At 41.5% G+C, this 20,392-nt stretch overlaps 1 protein-coding gene across 1 annotated transcript in view; it reads left to right on the top strand.

The window, feature by feature from the left end:
- Positions 1-16,226, top strand: part of EXT1 (exostosin glycosyltransferase 1) — a 325,779-nt gene extending 309,553 nt beyond the window's left edge. The window contains exons 9-11 of the mRNA XM_034422214.3: positions 2,803-2,963; positions 8,392-8,563; positions 15,685-16,226. Coding sequence (XP_034278105.1) covers positions 2,803-2,963; positions 8,392-8,563; positions 15,685-15,870 — 519 coding nt within the window. The 3' untranslated portion in view covers positions 15,871-16,226. The remainder of the gene's footprint in view (positions 1-2,802; positions 2,964-8,391; positions 8,564-15,684) is intronic.
- The last annotated feature ends 4,166 nt before the right edge of the window (positions 16,227-20,392 follow it).

Raw genomic sequence — 20,392 nt, 5'->3', positions numbered from 1 at the left:
GTTGTATGTGGCATTAAAGATTCACTTAACATCTATAGCCGGGGTCTCCAAACTTGGCAACTTTAAGACTTGTGGACTTCAGGGCATCTTCCATGGCTCCTCTAGTTATTCGTAGCTTCATGGTAGAACATAGGGATAAGCCACGGTGGCGCAGTAATTAGAGTGCAGTACTGCAGAGTGCAGTACTACTTCTGCTGATCACTGGCTGCCAGCAGTTTAGCAGATCTAATCTCACCAGGCTCAAGGTTGACTCAGCCTTCCATCCTTCTGAGGTGGGTAAAATGAGGACCCAGATTGTTGGGGGGAATATGCTGACTCTGTAAACGGCTTAGAGAGGGCTGTAAAGCACTATGAAACGGTATATAAGTCTAAGTGCTATTGCTATTGCTAATGCAGAAGATTCCTGATTCAAACTTTCAACATGTCCAGTTGAAAGACTCAGGAGCAAGTGATGGATAGACCTTTGCTGGAGGTTCTGGAAGACTAGTAAAGACCAATTTCTTTTCTTACCTCTTCTATGGAAGAAACACCCATGCAATAAATTAGGCTGGAACAGAATTTGATGTCGACAAGGGTTTGCAACTGGATTCCCATTTCCCCATTACATTTCATCTGTCTAATGATATTGCCATATGCCAGCCTGAAAAATTTCTAGCATACTTTCTAGAGTTGTGTCTAGTTGGGTTGTGGTGATTCAAAAGTAGTCATAATTTGTTCCTTGGCATTCCTTGTTGTTGTTGTTTTTTTAATCTTTGATTCATTGTTGACTCCTGGTGATTGCCTGGAGCAGTTTTTCTGGCAAGGCGGTGTTTTTTTTTTCAGAAGTGGTTTGCCATTGTCTGCTTCCTAGGGCTGAGAGAAGGTGACTGGCCCAAAGCTATTCAACTGACTTGATGCCTAAGGCTAGAATTCAGTTTTTCGTTTTCTTAAGTGCCTTATCCAAACTGGCTCTTGTTCATTTAAAACAAATGGGAAGCTGGGCTATTACAAAGCATAGCACCAACTTCTAACATCAAGCTTATGGGAAGAAAATGGCGCATATGTCCAGTACTTTGTTTGGAAGTGCACTCATCTGCCCCAAAATTAGTAAAAAGTAACCTTAATGAAGTAAAGAACTTTTGAGGAAGCTAGATGAGATGGTGTGAAACACCATTGAAAGTCAGACTACCGTTAAATGGATTTTGTTTGACTTGCCATGCCCACAATGGCAGCCATTTTGTGAATTTGTGAAGATTTCTCTGACTCAAAAAGTTGCCTGAAACCACCAGGAAAATAGATATTACCGGTAGTCCTCGACTTACGAACATAGTTGACCCCCAAATTTTTGTTGCTCAGTGAGACCGATGTTAAGTGAATTTTGCCCCATTTTACAACCTTTCTTGCCACCGTTGTTAAGGGAATCACTGGAGTTGTTAGGTTAGTAACACAATTGTTAAATGAATCTGGCTTCTCCATTGACTTTGCTTATCAGAAGGTTGCAAAATGTGATCACATGACCCCAGGACACTGCAACCATCATAAATATGAACCAGTTGCCAAGCATCCAAATTCTGATCATGTCACCACGAGGATGCTGCAACGGTCATAAGTGTGAAAAAGGTCATAAGTCACTTTTTTTCAGTGCCATTGTAACTTCAAACAGTCTCGAAGACTACCTGTACAGTAAACATTAACCAGAATTTTAATGATGAATTGCTGGTTTATGATCATTTTATTGAGAATCTGTATGCCCCCCTCCCCCTCTAGAACCCGAACAATGGAGAAAAGAGTATTTATAAATGTACCAATTAAAGTCACAAGAACAATTTTTCATTTATTATGATGAAGTCCTCACAACCCCCAGTAGGATCCTTTATCTATATCTAACACTACTGTTCCTTCCTTAACTTAGCTTTAATCCTTTCAAGAAAACAGATATCGGCTTTTATATAAAGGTGTCTGCTGCTTTTCTGATGTATTAATAATTTGTGATCAGAGCTGTGGCAGGAATAATTGTTTTGTCTGAACTGTAAGCATTTCATGTTGTTTGAACAACTTGAAGGAAGAGAATGAGTCGTAACTTAACTGGAAACATCCTTCAAAGATCTGAATCTTTATGGAAGAGATGCTTTGAACCTCTAGTATCACAATAGGGCTGGACTGCATCATGGTATTTATAGTATGGATTGAACTCAAATGTTTGATTCAGTTCAAAAATTCAGTTTGAAGACCTCGTTTGCGCTGCTTGAATCTTCAGCTCAAATATTCCCACAGCCGTAGTAGGATATAAAATATTCATTATCTGTCTTACACTAGCTGAAGCCAAGGAGAAAAGATTACAAATAAGGGCGTGAGGAATTAATAATTTTGGAACATCTGTCTTTGGAAAACATCATTTTTATCTTGATTTCCTCCATCCAGTAGTAAAAAGAGACACTTCCTTTCTTCCCTACAAAATGGACAGAGAATAACCTTACTTAATAAAGAAGCAATTCCTACAGACACCCAGTTCTCCACTAGTTGTGAATGTTTACGGTGCCTGTGTCATGCTGGCAAAATGTTAATATGATTCTCTGGAGCTCTAGGCTCCTGTTAACGGAAAAACATTAAAATGTGCATAATTACAGGGCAAAATGTCAAGTAGTCAGTTTAATTTACTGATGAATACAGAGAATTAATGTTTTGCAACAGTTCCAAGATTGCAAATTATGAATTAGCGAAAAGGTAATATTTTGTTTTGCTGACATTTTTGAGACTGTTTGATTACCACTTGCCACATCCATTTGGTTTGTGTTGTGTTTTTTTTTTCCCCCTTGCCTGCAGGTGGATTTTGCCTTCACTGTCTGGCAGAGTTTCCCAGAGAGGATTGTGGGTTATCCTGCCCGCAGCCACTTTTGGGATAACACGAAGGAGAGGTGGGGCTACACATCGAAATGGACTAATGACTATTCCATGGTATTGAGTGGAGCTGCTATTTACCACAAGTAAGAAGACTATTATGGGTATTTAAAGCCTATTTTAATGGACGAGAGGAATAGGATAGGACAGGACAGGACAGGACCTTGGAGGTCATCGAGTTCTGCCCACTGTTCAAGCAGGAGAACCTATACCAGTGATGGCGAATCTTTTCGGCACCAAGTGCCCAAACCAGAATGCACACTGGAGCGCCAGAAACCCGAAGACCAGCTGGCCGGTGCACATGCGTGTGCTGGCTAGCTAGTCTTTGCGCGCACCGGAAACCAAAGGAGCAAGTGGCTGGCGCGCACATGTGCACCAGTCAGCTGGTATTCAGGTTTCCGGCGCTCCGGTGCATGCAAAGACCACCTAGCCGGCGCGCATGCGCTCAGCAGAAACCACAAGAGCAGCTGGCAACGGCGCACATGCCCACAGAGAGGGTTCTGCATGCCACCTCTAGACATGTGCCATAAGTTGGCCATCACGCACCTATACCATTTCAGAGAAGTGATTATCTAGTCTCTTCTTAAAAACCTCCAGTGATAGAGCACCCACGATTTCTGAAGTCAAATTGTTCCACTGGTTAATTGTCCTCACTGTTAAGAAGTTTCTCCCTAATTCCCCTTAATTGCTTCTCTCTTTGATTAGTTTCCAACCATAGTTTCTTGTCCTGCCCTCCGGTGCATTGGAGAATAAAGCTCAGCTATATTCTTATATATTTATCTAGATAAATTAAATTGACAACCCTGTTCTGCCGTCTTCTATCATTTTATTCCCCCTGATGTAGACGTCCAAAGGAGAGTATTTATTTACTGGAAAAAAAATTCTTTTGTCCATCTATTCTATATTGAGTTAAATCATAGACACACAACGATCCTGGGTTATATCTTACTATATATATTTTTTTCCATTTTGCCTTTGCCTCCCTTAATTTTTGGTTTTGCAGAGCAGGTTTTGTTAAAACATCAAGGGTGATTCCTAAAGGATTAAAGTTTGAGCCTCTCTTCTGCAGATAATGACTTTGATTTCTGGTTTCAAGATCTGATAGTCATTAGTGTGTTTTTCTCAATTTCTTTCAAGTCACTTGTACTCTAAAAAAAGCAATTTGATTTGAATGCTCTCTCTTAAGGGCAACAGCAGACTTCAAAAAAAAAAAAAAGTTCCTAAAGTCTTCAAAAGGATTCTGCCCAAATTTTCTTTGGGAGAATGAACATGTCCTAAGCAAGTTGAAGTTTAGGTTGGCTGCCCATCTTAATTCAGCCAAATTGGACATTGGCATAATGTTTATAATTCATCTCGGTTTGTGAGTCTTATGTTTGCTTGTTGGGCTCATAAGGGAGAGGACAGCAAAGAAAGGCCTCTGTCTTTTTCTGTAGATGTTGTGGTTTTTTTCCCTCTGAAAAATGAAAATGTATCACTGCGAAGGAATGGCCATCTGGTTTCCTTGGGGCCGTGATGGCGAATCTATGGCACACATGGCCAAAGTGGCACGAGAAGCCATGTCGCCCGGCATGCGCGACCTTGCCTGTTGTCTTCTGGGTTTTTGGCATGCATATACGCGCAACAATCAGCTGTCTTTTGTGCACGCGGCAGTGCCAAAAACCAGTGTGCACCAGAACACAAAAGTTTGGCTTTTCCAGAGCGCAATCCATTTGCGTGTATGGCAGTGCTGCGCATGCGCTCTGGCCACCTGATCGTCGGGTGTGCATGCGTGCTAGAACCCAGAAGTTTGGCTTTTCCAAAGAGCGGCCCTAATGAGCACGTGCACGCGTGCGATGTTTCCGCGGAGTGGTGAAAAAGTTCGCCATCACTGCCTTAGGGTGATGATCAAACAGTCCTGTTCTGACTAATCAAAAAGTTTAACTGACCTCAATGTCTTCCACAATCCACCAACATTCCAACTCTTCTTCAGATTTCTTACAATGACTGGTGGATTTCCAGAAACAGCTAAATAAGGTTTGTTGTTGTTGTTAATTGCAAAGTCGTGTCTGACCCATCGCGACCCCGTGGACAACTTTCTTCCAGGCCTTTCTGTCCTCTACCATCCCCTGGAGTCCATTTAAATCTACTGCTTCTGTGACTTCATCCAGCCACCTCGTTCTCTGTCGTCCCCTTCTTCTTTTGCCCTCAAGCTTTCCCAGCATTAGGCTCTTCTCCAGTGAGTCCTTCCTTCTCATTAGGTGGCCAAAGTATTTGAGTTTCATCTTCAGGATCTGGCCTTCTAAAGAGCAGTCAGGGTTGATCTCCTCTAGGACTGACCGGTTTGATTGCCTTGCAGTCCAAGGGACTTGCAGGAGTCTTTTCCAGCAAAAGACATAAAGTAAATTTGTGTAGATGTACTTTATTTACATAAAGATCAGAGGTGGTATTCAGCAGGTTCTGACCAGTTCTGGAGAACCGGTAGCGGAAATTTTGAGTAATTCAAAGAATCGATAAATACTACCTCTGGCTGGCCCCGTCCCCATTATTCTCTGCCTCCTGAGTCCCAGCTGATCAGGAGGAAATGGGGATTTTGCAGTATCCTTCCCCTCGTGGGGGGTGGGAATGGAGATTTTACAGTATCCTTCCCCTGCCACACCCACCAAGTCACGCCCATCAAGCCACGCCATGCCCAAAGAACCGGAAATAGAACAATTTGAATCCCACCACTGATAAAGATGAATAAATCGCCTTTGCCCCACTAAGTCAATACATCTTGTTTCTCAGGTTTTTCAAGAATTTTTGAATTCTGGACTTCCCTTGTTATCAGAAACTGATACCATCAATAATTCATTTTTAGATACTTTGTTTCAGCCAAGTGAATACTGACTTAGTACCAAAGCTCCTGCCATCTCCAACCAGGCTGGTATGGTCTGGAGTAAGCAGATCATTGCTCATTTGTGCAACATCTATCCCGGGGTGAAATCCAGCAGGTTCTGACAGGTTCTGGAGAACCGGTAGCAGAAATTTTGAGTAGTTCGGAAAATACTGGCAAATATCACCTCTGGTTGGCCCCAGAGTGGGGTGGGAATGGAGATTTTGCAATATCCTTCCCCCAGGAATGAGGAGATTTTTCAGTATCCTTCCCCCGGAGTGGGGTGGGAATGGAAATTTTGCAGTATCCTTCCCCTGCCACGCCCACCAAACCACGCCCACAGAACCAGTAGTAAAAAAAATTGGATTTCACCACTGGTCTTTCCTCTTTCTCCATTTGAACTCCTTCCTCTCTATTTGAGGGTTATAGGTTGCCCATTTCTGTTTTAGAGACTTCTTCTTTGGACCATTCCCTAGTTTGTGGAATGGCTCTCCAACCTCTTTTGAGCTGGTGGACACATATGGCATTATAAGAACATCTCATAGACACTCCAACAAATGGCTCCTTGGCCATTTCAAAATGGGCATGGGAGACTGAATAATATGTAAAGTATGGATATACCTGCTATATGGTACCCATCCTGAGTTGCTGCATCCTCAAGATGCTCCTTTCTAACCCGACATGCCCTTATCTTCGGTGGAGGCAGATGAAAACATGCAAATCCATGACCTAGTCTCCAGACATTCCCCGTGTTTATTTTTATAAAAGACAGCAGAGACCCGTTTTAAGACCCAGTGGCACTCTTGGAAATACTGATTATGCTGGAGGGTAATTGCTTTGCTTTGCATCATGCCCCCTTTTCGTTAACTTTAATTAAAATATGTAAGAAATGTTAAAAAGTCAAATGGAACAGGGAGTCTAGGAAGTCCCACGGAAGATACCTTCAGGCATTTTGACACTGCTAGGATTATATAAGTACAAATCTTCTGCTTCTAGTTTGAAGGGGGAATCACAACTTAGAATTATAGGGCTGGAAGGGACCTTGGAGGTCTTCTAGTCCAACCCTCTGCCCAAGGCAGGAATCCTTATACTAATCCAGACAACTGATTGCCCAATCCTTTCTTGAAAACCTCCAGCAATGGAGCACTCGGGGAAGAAAGCTATTCCACTGATTAATCATTCTCAATGTCAAGAAATTCCTCCTTATTTCCAGGTTGCATCTCCCTCTGTCAACCTTCCATCCATTGCTTCTTCTTCTGCCCTCAAGTACTATGAAGAATAAATTGATGCCCTCTTCCCTGTGACAGCTCTTCAAGCATTGGAAGATTTTTTATCATGTCTCCCCTAAACCTTCTATTTATTAGACTAAACATAGCTTGTTCTCTTAGCCATTCATCATACGATTTAGCCTCCAGAACCCTTAATCATCTTTGTTGCTCTTCTCTGCACTCTTTCTAGGGCCTCAGCATCTTTTCTTGTTTTTTATTGTTGTGACCAGAACTGGACACAGTATTAGTATACTTGTTGAAAAAGCCCCATCTGCAGTGTATAAGATGTAGACCGGGGTGAAATGCTCCCGGTTCGGACCAGATCGCCTGATCCAGTAGCAATGGCAGCGGGTGGTTCGGAGAACCGGTAGCAAAACTCCCTGCGCGTGCCCCCCCCCATGCCCAGCTGAGCCGCGAAATCATCAGAGGCTTTTTTTTTACTTTTAAAAGCATTTTTTCTCCAACCTCTTCAGCCGAAAAAATGCTTTTAAAAGCCTCTGACGATCCCAGCTGAGTTGCCTGATCGTCAGAGGCTTTTAAAAGCATTTTTTTACAACCTCTTCAGCCGAAGAGGTTGTAGAAAAAAATGCTTTTAAAAGTTAAAAAAGAAAAAGTTGGCCACTCCCACCCAGTCACATTACCCCCCCAAGCCACGCCCACAGAACCGGTAGTAATAAATTTTACATTTCACCACTGCTGTAGACAGTTTGTCAGCTCCACTGTTGCCTGTATTTTAGGAATAGCCAACATTTTTGCTGAACGGACTTACAATCAGTACTAATGTGACAGCTTCAGGGGTGGGATTCTACCGGTTTGGACCAACCAGTAGCTCCGACGATCAGCTGGGCCCGCCCACCCACTCCTGTGCTTTACTTACCTATATCTTCACAGTTGATTAATGTGGCAGAGCGGATTGCTGCATGTCAGCTGTTTTAATTCCCTAGCACTAACGTGGAAGGTGATTTTTCATTCAATCGCGCACAAAGTGCGCGATTACCGAACTTGTTATTAAACCGGTAGGATCCAGTGGTGGGTTGCCCCCAGTTCGGACCGGTTCGCAAGAACCGGTAATAAAACCGGCGGGAGGCCCCACCCACTGCCCTGGATGTCATCATTAGCAATCTGCGCATGCGCAGAAGCAAGGCGTGCGATCCCGTTGCGAACCGGTAATAAAGGTAAGTAGAACCCACCCCTGGTAGGATCCCACCACTGGACAGCTTCCTACATTTCTAAATCTGTTGCAACCTTATAGTTCCTGGAGGCACTTTGAAAAGCCATTCAATCCAATTTGGTATCAGAAAGTTCCCCTGAAGTTCTGGTGCCTTATTCCAAGTAAATGTGAATAGGATGACATTGCCCGATTCTCACTGAAGGCCCTCAATTGTTGTGTTGCAGATATTATCACTACCTGTACACTCATTACCTGCCTGCTAGTCTGAAGAACGTGGTGGACCAACTAGCCAATTGTGAAGACATTTTAATGAACTTTTTGGTGTCCGCTGTGACAAAATTGCCTCCCATCAAAGTAACACAGAAGAAACAGTACAAGGAAACCATGATGGGACAGGTATGTGCAGAAGGTCTGCTTTAAACTTCTTGGCACAGGTTTGTAAATATCATTTTAGGGGATCATCATAACTTCGATATGACTGGTTGTAAGTCGAGGACTACCATAACTGCAATTCTCATAATTGTGAACAAAACTATCCTGAAAAAAATCATACTTCCTGAAGATCACGTACTCTTAGGAGCACATATTTTTTGCAAAAGTTGTATCATCTGTAAATAAGACTACAAAAAAATTACGTCAACAAGAACCTTAGGGTATCTGCCAGAATCCCAACTAATGTATTTAGACACCAGAATCTAAAGGGTTGCCAAAGAGCCCTACTACTAGATGTACGATACCTATTCTTAATCTGTACCAATGAGAGCTCACTTATAAATCTAAAATAAAACACTATGTCCCAAAGGTGCTTTTTCAAGAGGCAACTGGATTTTCTTGTTTTTCTTTGAAGACATTTTGCTTCTCACTCAAGAAACTTCTTCAGCTCTTGATTGGATGGAAGGATTTCATTCCTTCATAATTCATAATCCTTCCATGCCCTTCCATCCAGTCAGAGCTGAAGAAGCTTCTTGGATGAGAAGCGATATGTCCTCAAAGAAAACCCAGAAAGTCCAGTTGCCTCTTGAAAAAGCACCTTTGGGACAACTATGACCTGGATGACTGAGAATCTCCATAGACATACAGTGCGATGTCTTATATTTTTTATTAGGTCGATTTATATGCCGCCCTTCTCCGGAGACTCAGGGCGGCTTACAATGCTTTAAGCAATAGCCTTCATACTTTTGTATATACCTGCTTAGTAGGGCTTTTTTTTTTGCCCCCCCCTAAGCAGTGTTCTATTTTATACAAAGTCAGCTTATTAAATATGTCTTTTTAAAAATGCTATAAAAATCCTACAAGTGAATGGATATAATAAACAGAAAACGTGACGTTGTTCAAAAATAGCCTGCCATCATGATTTGAAAGGAGAAATGTTCACAAATGGAGCTGCAACAGATGTGGGTTTTCTATTTTCGAAATAATTATTTAAAGTCAGTTCTTGTAAGAACATGCAGGGGGAAAAGCTTCAGAATTTTTCTCTGCCCCATTAGGATGCTTATGTTAATTTGGGGGGGTGAAGTGCATGGTCTATTCGTTGTTGATGACTGTTTTTTCATGTTAGCTTACCGTATATTTCGGACTATAAAACGCACCATAGTTTTTGGGGAGGACAATAAGAAAAAAGCTGATTGGGGTGGATTGGCCTCCCAGAATACCCCCAATCAGCTGTTCCCAGAGGTGAACTTTAGCAACAGGTTCGTTGGTTGTGAGCTCTGCACCTTGCTTTTTTTTCAGCCTGTGGAACCTCCATTTCAGAGGCCTTTTTTTGTCAGCCTGTGAAACCTCCGTTTGAGAGGCTTTTTTTCAGCATCTGAAACCTCCGTTTCAGAGGCTTTTTTTTTCAGCCTCTGAAACCTCTGTTTCAGAGGCTTTTTTTTCAGCCTGTGAAACCTCCGTTTGAGAGGCTTTTTTTTCAGCCTGTGAAATCTCCGTTTGAGAGGCTTTTTTTCAGCATCTGAAACCTCCGTTTCAGAGGCTTTTTTTTTCAGCCCCTGAAACCTCCGTTTCAGAGGCTTTTTTTTCAGCATCTGAAACCACCGTTTCAGAGGCTTTTTTTTCAGCCTGTGAAACCTCCGTTTGAGAGGCTTTTTTTCAGCCTCTGAAACCACCATTTCAGAAGCTTTTTTTTTCAGCCTCTGAAACTTCCATTTCAGAGGCTGGGCAGGCCTACATTCGGTGTATAAGATGCTCCCAAATTTTCACCCTCTTTTAGGGGACAAAAAGGTGCATCTTATACTCCCGAAAAATACGGTAAATTTAAGAGTCTATGGAGATTCTCAGTCAACCATAGTCCCAAAGGTGCTTCTTTCAAGAGGCAAGCTTTTTGGATGAGAAGTGAAACATCTGCAAAGAAAACCCAGAAAGTCCAGTTGCCCCTTGAAAAGAGCACCTTTGGGACTTAAATTTAACAATTCTCCCTGCAGATGCCATACATCTGAAAAGCCAGCCAATTGCAAGCATTAGGATTTTTGCTTGAGAACGGGGCAAGTTCAACTAGAATTATTATTTTTTTATTACTTTTCTGGTACTTCTTTTGAGAAGAAGTCAAATTTGCTGGCGAAATTGTTCTTTAATGGCCATTTCTGTAAACATTTATCACTCTAATTCTTAAAATTGCCTCAATTCATAATTTTAAGCCACCGTTGGAATTATACTAAAGATGGGATATTGTAGGGTTTCACTCTTGATCATTTATCTAATCCAGTCTCAAGCAGGCAAACTGAGGCATTTGCCTCTTTTTAGAATTTAAATTGTAATCAATCTGAAACATGAAAATAATTCAGAGATGCAGTTTGTGACTACTAACCCTGGTAAGAAGAATGATGAGGTCTCCTTGCTGCAACAGGAGAGGACAAAACTGTAGTTCACAAGCCACAAGTAGTCAAGTCAGACATTGCTGATCCAGCTCTCCAAGAATTCCTAGGAAATAAGGCAAGGCGGAGCAGGAAGTTGTAGTTCAGGAACATCCGGTAGCCATTGTTGTCTGTGTTTAACCCAGATTCACTATACAGATAGTTCTCACTTAACAAATATGATGGAGCCCAGATTTGCATTGTAAGTCATTCAGTGTGACTGTACTCAATGTTTGCTTTTACAATGGTTGTAAAGCAAATCACTGTGACCATTAAGCAAATCACATGTCTATTAAGAAAAAACATTCTCCCGAAAATCAGCAAAAAAAACCCTACAAAATCACAGTCACACAACCATGGGACACTGCAACTGGTTGTAAATGCGAGTTGATTGCCAAGTACCTAAAATACAATCACATGACCATGGAGGGGTTTGCAGCAGTTATAACTTCAAGGGCAGGTCATAACTTGGAATGGTCATTAAATGGCAGTTGTTAAGTGAGGACTGCCAGTAATTCATCCTGATCATGCTGCATTGTGATTTAGAATTATTTATTTATTAAACATGTATACAACTCTGGGTAAGTCCCAAGTAAAAACATTAAAGACTAAGAAAAAAATACAAAAACAAAAGAATATAGGTAGTTGTCATCTTACGACCACAATTGAGCCCAAAATTTCCATTATGAGCCACAGTGGCGAAGTGGTTAGAGTGCAGTACTGCAGGCTACTTCTGCTGACTGCCTGCAATTTGGCAGTTCAAATCTCAGCAGGCTCAAGGTTGACTCAGCCTTCCATCCTTCCGAGATTGGTAAAATGAGGGTCCAGATTGTTGGGGGCAAGAGGCTGACTCTGTAAACCGCTTAGAGAGGGCTGTAAAGGCACTGTGAAGTGGTATATAAGTCTAGGTGCTATTGCTATTGCTAAACGAGACAAGAGGTTAAATGAGTTTTGCCTCATTTTACGACCTTTCCTGCCACCATTGTTAAGTGAACCGCTCCAGTTATTAAGTTAGGTTATTAAGTGAATCCAGCTTCCCCATTGACTTTGCTTGTCAGAACATCACAAAAGGTGAACACGTGACCCCGGGACACTTCAACCATCGTAAATACATGCCATAATTTTGATGGTGTGACCATGGGGATGTTCATAAAATCCCATATGAGGAAAGGCTCTACTCTTGTAATAGGATAGGATAGGATAGGATAGGATAGGATAGGATAGGATAGGATAGGATAGGATAGGATAGGATAGGATAGAATAGAATAGCATAGCATAGCATAGAATAGAATAGAATAGAATAGAATAGAATAGAATAGAATAGAATAGAATAGAATAGAATAGAATAGAATAACAGAGTTGGAAGGGACCTTGGAGGTCTTCTAGTCCAACCCCCTGCTTAGGCAGGAAATCCTACACCACTTCAGACAAATGGTTATCCAATATCTTCTTAAAAACTTCCAGTGTTGGAGCATTCACAACTTCTGGATGCTGCAACGGTTGTAAGATTGGTCATAAGTCACTGTTTTCAAATGGTCATTCAACAAATGGTTGTAAGTCAAGGACTACCTGACTTACAAGGGTAAGAACCGGACAGGAATGAAAAAGAAACAAGCCCATGTAATCATTTGCGAAAGTCCTGGATGAAGAACTTCAGAACACAAGGCATATGGATCTGGGGATCTGGGAAAGTGGGGGGAGACCTCTTTCCGGAGGGCAGGCATTGCTGCAGAGAAGGACGGCTGGTAGATGGCATAGATGGCGTTGTTTAATTGAAGGAATCCGTAGTGTACCAATCCTACTTGATGAAACCAGCCCGACAGATATTACGGAATCATATGCAAATGCTCTTACCAATTCCACACTTTTAGATATAAATGGAAAGCACATATGTTGTTCTGAGAGTGAAAAGGAAATAAAACTATTAATGGAAGAAGGCTCAAATGAAGTAACCTATTGCTGGCGCAGGAAGCGTACCAGTTAATATGATTATCTTCTAAACAAGTGGCTGTTCGTCATTTAAGCTTGTTCTCTGTGTTACCAGGGAACCCCTAAAAATTCATCTCAGCATCTGATTCTGCTTCTTCTATCAAACAGAGCACTAATAAATTAATGCAGCGTTTCTCGACCTCAGCAACTTCAAGATGTGTGGGACTTCAATTCCCAGAATTCCCCAGTTGCTGAAGTTGAGGAAAGCTGAATTAAGATGCTAAATCATCTCTACGTTCTCCTTCGCCCTAACCCCACTGACTAAGATGTAATTATTGACAGGCTATATATAAAAGAGGGACGCGGTGGCTCAGTGGCTAAGACGCTGAGCTTGTCGATCAAAAGGTCGGCAGTTCAACGGTTTGAATCCCTAGTGCCGCATAACGGGGTAAGCTCCCGTTACTTGTCCCACCTTTGCTGGCTGAGGAACTCTGGGAGTTGAAGTCCACAAGTCTTAAAGTTGCCAAGGTTGGAGACCCCTCACCTAGTGCACATCGGCTTGATTTAGTTTAAGTGTGATTTGTGGATAGAACCACTGTGGGTTGGTGAGCCGTTCACGCTCTCTCTTGTAGTCTACTCTAGCTTCTGGCATGGTTAAAACAAACTGTGCTAACCCAGCCTGTGAGGGATGTGCTAACCCAACCTGTGAGGGAAACAATAACAGAAGGATCATCCATTATCCAGAATTTAATAGGATTTGGCTTGTTCTCCTTTCTGACATTTTATGCTCCTGAAACAGAGTTCCAGCTAGCAAGAGAAGAAGCATTGTTCGGTTTGTGTTCCAAGTATCTAATCCCTCAGAAATGAGGATTTCGAACTTCTAATTTCAGAAGCTCTCTGCTTACCCAAGGCAAGCAAGCAACAATTTCCCGCTGAGCCATTGATTCCAAAGATTCAAATCAAGCGATTTTTCCGTCCTGAAGCTAAGCACAGGCAGTGTGCATGTCAGCAAAACAGGACCAGTTTTATTACTGCCAGTATAACTAAAACTAATATTAAACACAGATCCCAATGTTCGATGGTAAAATGGATACAATCTGGACTTTCTTTTGATTATAGAAGTTTGCACTTTTTAGAAGGACAAAAGTCTTGGCGGAGAAGGCTCTGCCACACACAAATGAGGAAGGAAGATATTTTGGGTTTCTTAGAGGGACCAAGATTTCTTAGGATATTATTTTGTTAATGACCTTGATTCAATCTTAGAGCGCTGTGGTGGGGCAGTGGTTAGAATGCAGTATTGCAGACTAATTCTGCCGACTGCCAGTAGTTTGATCCTGACCGGCTCAAGGTTGACTCAGCCTTCCATCCTTCCGAGGTGGGTAAAATGAGGACCCAGATTGTTGGGGGCAATTATGCTGACTCTGTAAACCACTTAGAGAGGGCTGTAAAGCACTATATAAGTTAAGTGCTATTTAGAACTCACTTTTTTTGTTGTTTCCTACCTCCAAAAGGTAGGAACGCGGTGGCTCAGTGGCTAAGACGTTGAGCTTCTTGATCAAAAGTTCGGCAGTTCAGCAGTTCGAATCCCTAGTGCTGCGTAATGGGGTGAGCTCCCGTTACTTGTCCCAGCTTCTGCCAACCTAGCAGTTCGAAAGCACGTTAAAAAATGCAAGTAGAAAAATAGGGACCACCTTTGGTGGGAAGATAACAGAGTTCCGTGCGCCTTTGGTGTTTAGTCATGCCGGCCACATGACCACGGAGACGTCTTTGGACAGCGCTGGCTCTTCGGCTTTGAAACGACTAGCACATATGTGCAAGGGGAACCTTTACCTTTCCCCCAAAAGGCAAAAAATTGTTCTGTGACAATGGTAGATGCTTTTTCTGGATTTATATTTAGCCTGGGGTCTTAACATTTTTCATCCGTTTAGATGAGAAAGGCACAGAGACAAGAGTATAATGATTAACTTCTGCCTGTTATCCAGCCCCCATTCCCAACTATCATACTCGACCAATAACTGTACAATAACTGGTAGCCCTAAGTAGGTGTTTTCTTACAAGAAGTATTTCCTCTGTTTGAGATTTTAAAGTAAAATACAGATAGTCCTCGGCTTACAACCATTTGTTTAGTGACCGTTTGAAGTTACATCAACACTGAAAGTGTGACTTACATTGAAGCATCCCCATGGTCACATGATCAAAATTTGCATGCTGGGCAACTGACTCACATTGATTGCAGATTAAAAAGTAAAAGTTCCCCCTTTCCCCAAGTCATCAGTCACATTGTCCAATAGAGGCACAGGCCGGTTGCTTGGTTACTCCACTCCTCCTCTCCCTAGCCACCTGTTGGAATGTCCTTGGTTCCCACAGGAAAACCTTTTATTTTGACTACAAACCCCCAGCTATCTATCTCCCGCACCCTCCCTCTCCCTTCTTCTTCCTTGTGGCAACCCTGAAGCCTCAAAGATGACCTCAGCCAGGTTCGCTTCAGGGTTGACCCAAATTATTTAATCAATCCAGCAGTTCAGTGCTATTCTAAAACATAATTTTCTTGGACCTCTCCCTCATTCTGCTTCTCTCTTGTGTGTGTTTTGGGGCAGGGCAGAGGGGCAGCGAAGATTATAAACCTGAGGTAGGGATGCTCTGATTCTTCATAGTTCTAGAAATTTTTCCAGGCGGAAAAAAAAACGGACTATAAAAAACTTTTGAAGAATAAACTGGCTTGTTTGTGTTTTGTTCCAGACTTCCAGAGCTTCTCGGTGGGCTGATCCAGATCATTTTGCTCAGAGGCAAAGCTGCATGAACACTTTTGCCAGCTGGTTTGGCTATATGCCGCTGATCCATTCTCAGATGAGGCTCGATCCCGTGCTCTTTAAAGATCAGGTCTCCATCCTGAGGAAGAAATATCGAGACATTGAACGACTTTGAGGAGCCCAACTGAGGGGGGTGTGGGTGGGAGTGAGAACTGGATGGTTCCCCTAGCCCAGCGCAGAGCTACACAGATCCTCGAGTCAGACCGCGCCGAGAACAACTCAATCCCAAAAAAATTGCGACATGCCAATGTAGTAGCCAAGTAGCTCTGGACCCAAAGGGAAATTGGGATTTGCGCTGGACTGCTTTGAAACACCCCTCAACAGGCTGCAGGTTCCTCAAGACTAGGTTGTGTACAGTTTCATTATGGAACATTAAATAATTATTTTTTGAAATGATTGCTATGCAGGTTTAAACTTTTTTAATGATAAAAAAAAATCCCTATTAAAACAGAGTTCTTTCTTTAATCAAAATTGTGTCGGTTGTTGTGACTCTTTCAAAGGGGCCAGGCTTTCTAAATAATATCCCCATAAAAATGTGGTCTGAGGCAAGCCTTGAGGCAATATATAGTTCTTTTAAGAGAAAATAGTTGTGCCTTTTTATTGAAACATAAAGACACGCAAAGCACATTCAAAAATACAAAACATGAGGGAAAAGACCAGTATTTGAAGTTTGCTCCAAAGGCCCCAAGAGAGAAATCTGTTCCAGTCCACCTCAAGTCACACTTCCTTGATCCTTTTCCCACCTTCCACACAATTTTAGGACAGTGAAATGGAGGAGGAGTCATTTTTTCCCATTACCTGCCAAGGAAGAGCCCAAAGAAGATGTTTCTACTGCTCCGATGCAAGGATTGAGATCTCTTTTTTAAAAAAAAAAATTAGAATAAAAAGTTTGGAAAGGGTTTGGAAAAGTAGTGATTGCTAGAATTCCCACAGTTCCTTCTGGCTATTTTTTTTTTTTTTAATTTGATTTATATGCCGCCCTTCTCCGGAGACTCAGGGCGGCTTACAATGCGTTAAGCAATAGCCTTCATACTTTTGTATATTTATACAAAGTCAGCTTATTGCCCCCACAAACTGGGTCCTCATTTCATCTACCTTAGAAAGGATGGAAGGCTGAGTCAACCTTGAGCCTTGGAGAGATTCGAACCAGCAGTAAATTGCAGGCAGCTGTGTTAATAACAGGGTGCGTAGACCACTGTACTATCAAGGCTCTTTTTCCCAGTTTTCCCAGTGCCTCACTGAAAAACAGCTCAAGACTTGATATTTTCAAGAGAAATTGGAATGTCTTTCTCTCCGGTTTCATTTTCCTCATGTTGAGATAGTGCTGTGAAGAAATGAAATGTCCAATTGGAGCAATGGGTACCAACAACCTGTGTTTTGATATTGATTAAAAAACGAAGTTCCCTTCAAGTCAATATCTTTTCTTGATAGCTTCATGAAAGTACCTGGGACATTTTTCTGGCAATAATATGAATGTGGCTTGCCTATCCTTTCATGAATATTTTTGACTTCCAGTATAACTTTAATCCCTAAAATTTACTAGATGTCTCCGGACCAGATACTGATCAGGTTTGGTCTTTCCAACTTTTGAGGATCAGTCAAGATCAACTAGGTGCTGCCATCTATCTGAAGAGCATGTTCTGCCTATCTGCAGCTGTTCTTAGTGTGAACCCATCAAAGAGAAATTGTGGACAAATGAAACTAGGATTTTCCTCAACTTTTGGTATAAAAACAATCTACCGTCAATGTTTCTACCGTCAATGTTTCCCTCTCCAAGCTTAGAAGTGTTTACTCAAAACTGAAGGAATTAAGAAGGTGTAAGTAGAATTGAGAAGAGACATCACATATTTCCAAAATTATACAAACTGTGCTAGCCTCTTAACCCTGACTTTTCCATTAAAAACACTTAAGCTTTTAAAGTTTAAAAGAGTTGCAAGTTTCCTCCAAGGTCTAATGGGAGCCACTTGGATCTTCTCCAGAAGACCCATGCATCCAACATCATGATACTAATAATAATAATCAATTGCACTCATCATTCTCTTCTTGAAAAGAAGCACAGAGCTACACTTGTAAAATCTTCCTTAATGCACGGGGCAGATCCCTACAGAAGGAGTAAATTATCCAATATTTGTATTAATTAAATTTCAGTTGTATTTTAAAGGGGCAGGGGGATTATAAAAAGAAAAAGGCAATAAAATATTAATACGATCTGCCTTGGCTTCTCAACAAAAATGCTGAAATTTGGCATGATTATAGCCCTCAAAGCTATATGCTGCTGGCCTAATTTCATATATTAAAGATAAATTATCTAGATTTTTTAAAAAAAAAAACTCTGGAACAGCTGTATCAGCACCATCTTGAATTTTGGATGTCATATGGTTAATCACTTGGGTAAAAGAAAATTCCAAATCAACCTCTCAAATACATAAAACTGAAACTTTTGAATTCTTCTGGAAGAGCCTTAAAACGATAACAATAACAGTATGGCAATGATAGAGCTCTGGAATCCCTATGGCTGCTATGTCCTTTAAATTTGCAATCTCAATAGATCTGGAGAACATCAGATATGGAAAATGAGGTTAGATGAATATGAAACTTTCTTCAAAAAATCTTTGTATTCTATGTTCTTATCTTGGCTGTACACCGCCCTGAGTCCTCAGGGAGAAGGGCGGTATATAAATTGGAAATTAAATTAAATTGTGCACCAGCCATTTGTTGTGTCCAATCCCCAGCAAACTATCATTACAGAACAGAAGAGAACAGAATTCTTTATTGGCCAAGTGTGATTGGGCACACAAAGAATTTGTCTTTGGCTCATATGCTCTTAGTGTACATAAAGAAAAATCAAATACATTCATCAAGAATAATAAGATACAACACTTATTGATAGTCATAGATTACTAATAAGCAATCAAATTACATCAAAGCTTGATTTATCCTGTTGTCCTATTTTGGTAATCTGTACCGTTTCCCCAAAAATAAGACCTCCCCGGATAATAAGCCCAATCGGGCTTTTTATTTATTTATTTTATTTGTTTCCATTTCTATACCGCCCTTCTCCAAATAGGACTCAGGGCGGTGAACAGCCAAAGTAAAAAACAGAGCATACAAAATCTAAAAAACAGTATTAAAATAATTAAATATTTTGGCCGTAAATTAAAACAACCCAATTTAAAATCAATTTAAAATTTAACTCAAGCCAGCCCAGCTAGTTGAAATAAATAAATAAATAAATAAATAAATAAATAAATAAATAAATAAATAAATAAATAAATAAATAAATAAATAAATAAATAAAATAAAAGGGCTTTGATGGTACAGTGGTCTAAGCACCCTGTTATTAACACAGCTGCCTGCAATTACTGCTGGTTCGAATCTCTCCAAGGCTCAAGGTTGACTCAGCCTTCCATCCTTTCTAAGGTAGGTGAAATGAGGACCCAGTTTGTGGGGGCAATAAGCTGACTTTGTATAAAATATACAAAAGTATGAAGGCTATTGCTTAACGCACTGTAAGCCGCCCTGAGTCTCCGGAGAAGGGCGGCATATAAATCAAATTAAAAAAAAAAAAAGTTTTCAGGGCCCGACGAAAAATCCGGAGGTCTGTTATTGTCCGTAACTCTGGGGGAAGGTTGTTCCAGAGGGTGGGCGCCATCACAGAGAAGGCTCTCTGGGGGTCGCCAGCCGACATTGTCTGGTGGACGGCACCCTGAGGAGGCCCACTCTGTGCGAGCGTACTGGCCGAGGGGAGGCTATTGGTGGCAGAAGGCGGTCTCGTAAGTACCCCGGCCCTAAGCCATGGAGTGGCTTTTGAGTGCATGTGCTAAAATAAGCCCTCCCTGAAAATAAGCCCTCCTCAATAATATTTAAATAAATGTGCAGCCGGTCCCTGCCATTTCCTTTGGTTAGGGTTAGGGAGACAGAGCTGGAAATCAGGTAAGACAGCAAGAACAGCCCCATCTTGCTCCACATGCCCCAAAATAATAAGACTTTTCTGAAAATAAGGTCAAGTGTTTATTTTGGGGTTCAAAAAAATATAAGACGGTCTTATTTTGGGGAAAACACGGTAGTAACTTACTATTGAGGTTTCAATATTACATCCAGTGGTGGGTTGCCCCCGGTTCGCACCGCTCTATAGAACCCGTAGTAAAACCGGTGGGAGGCTCCGCCCACTGACCCCGACATCATCAAAATGCTTCTTGCGAGCACGCACGTGCGGCCCCGCTGCGAACCGGTAATAAAGGTAAGTAGAACCCACCCCTAATTACATCCATTCGTAAGGAGAAGAAGGAAGAGAAAAATACAATAGCCCAAAGATATACATAGGATGGCAAAGCACAGTTTAGCACTGTCCGGGCTATAAAGTGTATGTGAATGGATTGGATACAAGACTTACTCATGTTTTAAAAAGCATTTTGGTCATCTCCTTTCTCTTGTGTGTAGCTAAGAGAATTACTCTGGGTTTTTTTAACTCTGAATACCCTTCACTGTTCTTGCTCTTTACAGATAGCTACAGCAATTAAACAAGAAACAAGGAAACAGATTCATTTCAAGATAATTTCAGGAACATATGGGGCATTTTCTCTTTTGTAACGTGTTTCCAAGATACATCCCACCAGTTAGGGAACTATGTGTCTTGT

This window comes from Pantherophis guttatus, chromosome 3 (genome assembly GCF_059756535.1).
Source record: "Pantherophis guttatus breed Tessera chromosome 3, ASM5975653v1, whole genome shotgun sequence".
NCBI classification, from domain to species: Eukaryota; Metazoa; Chordata; class Lepidosauria; order Squamata; family Colubridae; genus Pantherophis; species Pantherophis guttatus.
This window is presented reverse-complemented; position numbering and strand designations above follow the sequence as displayed.